The sequence below is a fragment of the Dunckerocampus dactyliophorus genome, chromosome 19 (genome assembly GCF_027744805.1).
Source record: "Dunckerocampus dactyliophorus isolate RoL2022-P2 chromosome 19, RoL_Ddac_1.1, whole genome shotgun sequence".
NCBI classification, from domain to species: Eukaryota; Metazoa; Chordata; class Actinopteri; order Syngnathiformes; family Syngnathidae; genus Dunckerocampus; species Dunckerocampus dactyliophorus.
This window is the reverse complement of record NC_072837.1, coordinates 17,453,350-17,460,581: the sequence shown is the minus strand read 5'-3', so window position 1 is coordinate 17,460,581 and position 7,232 is coordinate 17,453,350. Positions and strand designations below refer to the sequence as shown.

The window sequence follows — 7,232 nt, the reverse complement described above, 5'->3', positions numbered from 1 at the left end:
TTGTATGACACCAACATTAGCAATAAAAGTGTTGAAAATTTATGACACAATTTTGCCTCACACTCTTAAAGGGATAGTTTGGATTTTTTTGACATGAAGTTGTATGACATGCCCCCCAGCTTGACTTACCCCCCACTTGGTCTCTTAAGTCCAGTTCTGGTCAGATTTCTGTGATGTAGTTCCGCTTAGTTGCTGGGGACAATTAAGTCAAGAGTTTGGTTTCAGAAATCTGAACTGGACTTAACTGGACTGGAATTGTCATTATGGACTAAAAAACATCATTTTTATTGCTAATGATGAGAAATGGGAGAACATCAACGTCAAGCTAGCAGGAGGCTTTGAAAGGCGGTAGGAGGAGTGAGCCGTGTGTCATAGCGAGACATTTTTACTGGCGTATCAGTTATTTGCGGTTTTTTTGGGGGGGGGTGCCATTTGCTGGTGGTCCCGGAATGTGAAAGAAAACAACCAAGATGTGGCTTTCAGCTTTAATTTAAGAGTTTTCACAAAAAAAGTGGCATTAGCCATTCAGGAAGTACAGCCATTTCATCCAGAGCACCGCGTGGACAATGATTGCTAATAGCCATGAAGATAATAACCACGTCAACTGCTATTGGAACAGCTTGCTGGTGTTTGCTGATGATGTCACTTCCTGTTTTGTCGGTGCCGACCAAAGGCAGCCCCTTTCTCTGTCCAAATCGCTGTGGACCCAACTGCGTCTGCTCCTGCTGGTATTGATGCTCTAATCTCAGAGTGGTTAAGGTGCAGTGACCGCAGCGACGTGTACGGTTTGCTTTTGTTTACTGGAAATCATCGACTCACATTCTCCATTTTGCACACGTCAACTGCTGCGAGTCATTGCATTTTTCAGTTTTGGTCAAACGTGACGAAAGGCCGTCTGGGTCGTGACTCTCTCTGTGGTTGCGACCACTTCACCTTCTTTCGCAGCACATAAGAAATGAAACTGTCTGAAAATGACCCTCCTATTTCACTGGTACTGTATCAGCATTTTTTTATTGCGTCTCTCTTTAATTCTTTAGAGTGGCGTGTTGCTACTTCCTCTTTGGTGATCGGCCCGTGTGTTTCAGAGTCTTTTGTCTAAATATTGCAGCAACGACAACAACAAGAAAAATAATCACTTGGTCCCCCGCAGCGCAGGTAACCTCTGCTCAGCAATACATTCATTGAATGGAGCGGATTTCTACAAAAATCACAAAAATATATCTTTCCCTTTAATCCCAGGCACTTGAAGACGTAAAAAGCATGCATTGTTTTGTTGTTTCTCGTGTAGCGGTCATGTAAACAGTAGTCGCTTCCTCATTTTGCATTATTAAAAAAGTCACATGGTAGCAGACAGAAAGTGACGCCCCGTCCACCTTGAAGGGGATGTGGAGATCATTGGCGCTCGGGTGTCCGCTCCCTGTGAGATATCGCCAAAGACAGTCCAGGCTGTTGGGAGGTCGAAGCCTAAAAACTGATGGGTGAGTCTGCGACCCTCCGCCAGGTTCCATTGTCCTCATTCACCCTTCCTGGTAAAATTGGACTCTCACTTCCCCCACTTTAGGGAAGCGACGAGATCGCCCCTTTCTGAGAGCGTGCAAAGTGGACGGCTAGTAGTAGTGGAGGTTTAGTTACAGGGCAGCCATGTGGCGTACATGGGATGCTGCGAGGGGGGGGCGTACGGCTGGGGCGGCGAGGGCGGGCAGGAGAAGAGGGGCTGGACCTGAGCGACGTAGTAGTTGCTGAAGTTGCAGTTGGCGACGTACGGGGCGGGCTGGTAGAAGCAGGTGACGTTTGCGGCGTTGGGGATGGCGTTCTGCTCGGCCAGCACGTGCAGCGCCAGCGAGGAGATGAGGCCCAGCGTCTGGCGCCTCTCGTGGCCCATCAGGCACACCGTGCTCTCCTGCACCACGTCGTACAGTACGGCCAGGTAGTCGTACTTCCTGTCCTCCAGGTCCACAAAGTGGTTCTGCAGGTAGGACTCCAGCTTCCGCTTCTGCTCGCTCACGTCGGGGAAGTCTATGAAGAAGCGCGAGCACATGTAGCGCTGCAGCACTTTCATCTCCGTGTCGCAGGCCGCCCGGAAACCCCTTACCAGCAGGTGGCAATACTTCAGCAGGCCCCCGCCTCGGATCTCCTCTGGGCTCCTGGTGCAGATGAGACGCTTGCGCAGGTGGTCCAGGGCGGCGGGGAAGTCACCGTAGACGCTCTCGCCGAGGATGGTGGGATGGAAGGTGGCGGCCATGGGGTGCTCTGAGCACTCGTAGAAGAGCAGGAGCGAGTCCAGGCGGATTTGAAAGGAGTCGACGCTGAACTCGAACTGCCGCCGGAGGGAGTCCACGAATTTGAGCTCCACGTTCTTGCCTCGGTTGTTGGAGAGCGAGATGAGGCTCCAGCGGTCCGAGTCGTTGCAGACCTTCACCATCTTTTGGACGTAGGCCTCCTGAAGAAACATGGAGGAGCAGGTTGTCAGGAAGGAAGTGTTTGCATGTATCATCAGCAAGTAGCGTTCTTTTTCCGTACAACTGGATCAACTCTGTCATTGGTTACAAAATATTGGACATCTCCAAGGAGCTCAAACGTGTGACACTGGACAGGAAAACAGGAACGTCATAGCGTCGCCTCAAAGCACGTCCTGTATGAAATATCCATTGTTGGCAATGCGTCACCGCAGATCATGTGCGCGTGGGTGTTCCAAATTTTGGTGCTGCACCCTTGGGAGGACCCGGTCGACAATGACAATACCGTACGGAGGCAACACCTCAGAAAGCCGCCTCCACCCTTGTTAAAGGAGACGGAGCAGCCCTTCCTTACCCATTTATGGAAATATGCTAGGCGGCTCCATCGCTAGCCTCAATTGTAAGCCTTTGGACAGCATTAGGACATGATTGGCCTTCATATGTGGCGTCGTAGGGACGCAGGCCCAGAATTGGAACGCAGTTATATTATTCGGCTTTCACGATTTATTTCCGAGGGAATTTGCAGCTGGTTTTGGGGGCTGTTAGCCAGTGTATCTGCATAAACACAAGTACACAACTATTAAGTACTAGTGATGGCCGGGTATTGACCGAGTTGTTCAAAACTCATGAGTTTTTCACTGAACCGGGACTCGCGGGTGTTAACTCGTTCACTTACCCTGCTGCTGCTAGCTACTTGAAAAAGAAAAGCATCAATTGTGCAACTGTTACTCTAACTGCATTTGTATAAATGTATTAACCCTGTGGGAAAAGCAACAGGTCTGCTCCTTGCCTCAAATCAACTCTCCTTTCCACTTCCTGTTCCTGTGTGAGCCGTTTCTCGCTAACGCCGAGCTGAGCACTCGAACCGGGGAGCCGGGCTCACGAGCTTCGTGAGTCGGGTAGGTGGACTGCGAGTTTCTCGGGTGATGAAGACGCCTCATTCAGCGCTGGATGAAATGTGGACGTCGCCGCCATGTTGGATGTGGCAAGAGAGAACGGGGGAGATGCCTGATTCATGTTCTGCATGGAATTGTACCAATCAGTTTACAGTCCAGACAAGAACTCACGGGATTACCTTTCACAGGTTAGGCTGAAAAAAGACTTCTGATTGTATTTTGCCGTAGTAACATCGTTTTACCGACAGAATTTGTTGACTTTGGGGCATCATACCGTGGATTCCTGCGGTGAAACCAGCCTCCACAAACGTTGTATGAAGGCGCTTTATTAAGTTTGGTGTATTTGTTTAAGGAGCAGATCTGCCACATCCAAACGTCCCAATGAGGTGTTAGCATGTACATCTGTGGGAGCCTCCGTGTCATCCGTATTTTGCGCATGCGCACTGTGACCCCCGAGTCGAGTGAATTAGTGAGTGGCTCATAAAAACTCGAGTCAGTGAAAGGAATCGAGTTTCCCACAACTATTAAAAGTTGCCGTTGTCCAATAAGAGACCAAGAGCTAGCTAAATGGAGAGCGGTGAAGCATACGATTCAAGAGTCAAATTGCATGTTGAGTACGATCAATTTGTACTAACATTGAAAGTACTCCCTGCCTCCTCACGCCCTCCACCCCCACAACGGTTCACCTCCACCACCACCCCGCCCCCCACCCGGGGCCTGCCCCACTATTTGAGAAGCACTACTCTCGCTGTACAAAAAAGCAGAACCTTCCGCAAGGAGCAGAGAATAAACATGAAGTTTTGTTGCACAAAAGCCATTACCTAACACACTCTTCCTTGTTTTTACACTCCTGAAAGACTGCTTATTTAACCGAGCTCCTTATCATGGAAAGACAAGTGGGACGTGTAGGCATGGTGTTTTGCTTCTGGTGGTGATGATCATCATCCTCTGGTGGGTCATTGGTCGCCCAGTTCAGTCCAGTCTGGTTCGGCATCGGGGTAACTTAGAAGGCTGACCTATTAATGTTGATTGGATCCAGCTGGATTAGACAGGACCCTCTTAAATGGCCCAAATAGGTTCGGATGTGCTAGATTTGAAAGACTACACATTTTCAACATATATGGGCAACCCATCTAATCTTCACAACACACATGCTTATGGTGTCATACATTTACCTTTAAGGTCATAGGTGTGATCTTCTCCTTGTTCACGCCCTCAGGCAAGAAGTCCAGCAGGCAGTCCAGAACCAAATCTTTCACAATTTGGAACTCGAGCTCCCCTTTGAGGTCGGCGCAGAAGATGAGGTCCAGGTCCTTCCACCCCAGGCCGCTGTCCTCGTGCAGGACGTAGCTGGCCGCCGAGCCGTTGAGCCGCACCTCCCGGACGTGGATCCGCTTCTCCTCCATGCGGCTGCGGACCACCTTGACGATGTCGCGCGGCTTCACCTCCAGCGTGGGGAAGCTCCAGCGGCCGTGGATGGGGATGGAGCCGGTGAGGATGGCGTCCAGCCGCTGCACTTGCTCCCAGTTGAGCACGCTCAGGTTGACGCTCTTCCCGTCGGCGCCCACACAATCCACATTCTCACCCATCTTCTCTTGCCTCTTCTCTCAAAAGTTTCCTGCAAGAGTTGCTGGGCCACTTTTACGCACTGCAGCCCGGCTCTTGGGTGCGCATGGCGGAACAAGCTCTTAATATGATTGTCCTACTTCTTACATAAGGTCTGCGCCCCAGACAAATTTAATTCAGGAGCCTCACGGTCTCGCGGCTCATTAGTCACCGTGCGTCGTAGCAAGGCTGGGGCGTCCGCATCCACTGCAAAAGTCCCCCTCTGTCCACTTTTAGTCCACAAGGCTCGCCGACGCGTCCATGACGTCCCACGCTATACCTCTTTTGGCTGACTTTTACGCACGGTGAGGCTCCGTGTATGCTGGATGAGGACTCACATTTTGGCCCGTTCTCTGTCGCCGATAGTGCATGCCATAGATTTGAAGCTTCCTTTGAAGCAAACTAGGCGAACTCTTTCCTGTGGCCGAGCTTCCCGTCGAGAGAGCTTGAGAGAGAGAGAGAGCCCTCAAGGTGGGCGGGCTCTCTATTGATCGACAGGCGGAACCACCTCCATCGCTACTGTCCCTGTTATTTGTAGAGTGACTGAGGAGGCTGCAGGCTGGAGGAGTGACAAGGGGAGGTCCACACCGGACGCCCTACTTGAAACTGAAAGCTTGTTATTCTCCTAAAATGAGAAGTTTGCCCCAAACTATGCTGCCAGCTAGTTTCATCGACCTTTCTTCTCATGTTGATGCTTGCACTTAATTCATGGTAGTTATATGACCACTGCTGCCTGCCGTGCAGTAAAAGTTGCAACTTAATGTGATATTTGACAGCGATATTAGTCTGGACAAGTTAAACTGGATTTTTCACACATTTCCTCTAAAACCGCATAGCCTTAGTTTTAAAAAATAGTATATATTATATATATAAATATATATTGTAATACAGTATTGTAAATAGGGATTCACAACGTTTTTAAACAGCTAATACCATGCAGAGAGAAAATACACTGTCCCCCAAAACAGAGTACGCACCTTCATCAAGCACTTTTATTACAGTATACCTTCTCAAGGGACAATACTGTAGAAAGTAAGCTTGGATATACTTTAGAGCAGTCCGTGTACAGCTTGTATAACAGCACAGTCACCCCCATTCATGGTAGACTGGTTTATTATTAGTCAAAACATCTTGAAATACAAGTGATATGTAGTATTCTGGTCACTGGGCGGCCGTCTTACCTTGCACTCCATGTAGCCAGCCATGGATGCAGAGTCAAAAAAAGTTTCCCCTCCCATTCCGTGTGGAATTGGTACGTTTTTGCCTTCTTACTTTGCCTTTCTTCCGCACTCCGTTTGAAACCTTTTCTTAAGATGAGAAGAAATAAATTCGAGCCTAACTTTTTAGCTTGCTAGCTCGTTAGCTGGCTAGCTTGTTAGCTTGCTAGCTAGCGGCTGTATCGAGTCCCTGCAGCATAAGAGTTGGGCACTGCGGTGTAAAAGAGGAATAGGAGTGTGAAGGTGACTATAGGGGTGTTATTTCATGTCTACAGGTCTCTGATGTTAAAAATTGTATTTAGAAAGTCAAAGAGGTTTTCTATGAAAATATTCAATTTCTTAACATTGAATCCTGTATCATTTAACACGGTTGGGTCTGGAACCAATTCCCCACCATAGTTGTGGTCTGGGGCTGCATGAGTGCTGCCGGCACTGGGGAGCTGCGGTCCACTGAGGGGGAAACATGAATTCCAACATGTACTGTTGTATTTATGACATTGTCAAGCAGAAACTTCGTTTTCCAACATGATAAGGAGCCCAAGCATACTTCCAAAATGCCAAGCGCCTCGCTGAGGAGGCTGAAGGTGATGGAGGGGTCAAGTATGTCTCCTCCAGAAAGGAAGGAAGGAAGATGGATGAGTGCAAGGGTCTAGCATCCACCAGCTCCACCAGTGATGTCATCATGGAGGACTGGAAGAGGATTCCTGTAACAACATGTGCAGCTCTAGTCAATTCCATGCCCAAGAGGATTAAGGCAGTGCTTGATAACAATGGAGCAAAGGACACAGTTTTGGACTCAACTTGTGTTGCTATTTGCACAATCAAGGCTGTGTGTGGGTAGTGAAAGCATACTGCTCTACAAGCTGTATACTGACTACTCGTAAGTATGTACATGTTTACTTTGACATGTGATGCATCAAATGTAGACGTGAACGCTTGTGACCCTGTTTGTCCGGAAGTAGGCTAGAGGCTCCGCTCTAGAGGCCCGCTCTCACCTTTTGTGTGCGGCGTGAGTTGTCAGGGAGAATCTGTCAGCCAGCATACCTGCGTCACAGCAG

At 49.0% G+C, this 7,232-nt stretch overlaps 1 protein-coding gene across 1 annotated transcript; it reads right to left on the bottom strand.

Annotated features, from left to right (window-relative positions):
* Positions 1-668: 668 nt before the first annotated feature.
* On the bottom strand, positions 669-5,456 carry LOC129171968 (terminal nucleotidyltransferase 5A-like). The gene is made up of 2 exons (XM_054761188.1): positions 4,528-5,456; positions 669-2,440 (listed from the first exon to the last, which is right to left on the bottom strand). The coding sequence occupies exons 1-2, from the start codon at positions 4,939-4,941 to the stop codon at positions 1,625-1,627; spliced, it is 1,230 nt and encodes a 409-aa protein (XP_054617163.1). The 5' UTR covers positions 4,942-5,456; the 3' UTR covers positions 669-1,624.
* Between the last annotated feature and the right edge of the window lie 1,776 nt (positions 5,457-7,232).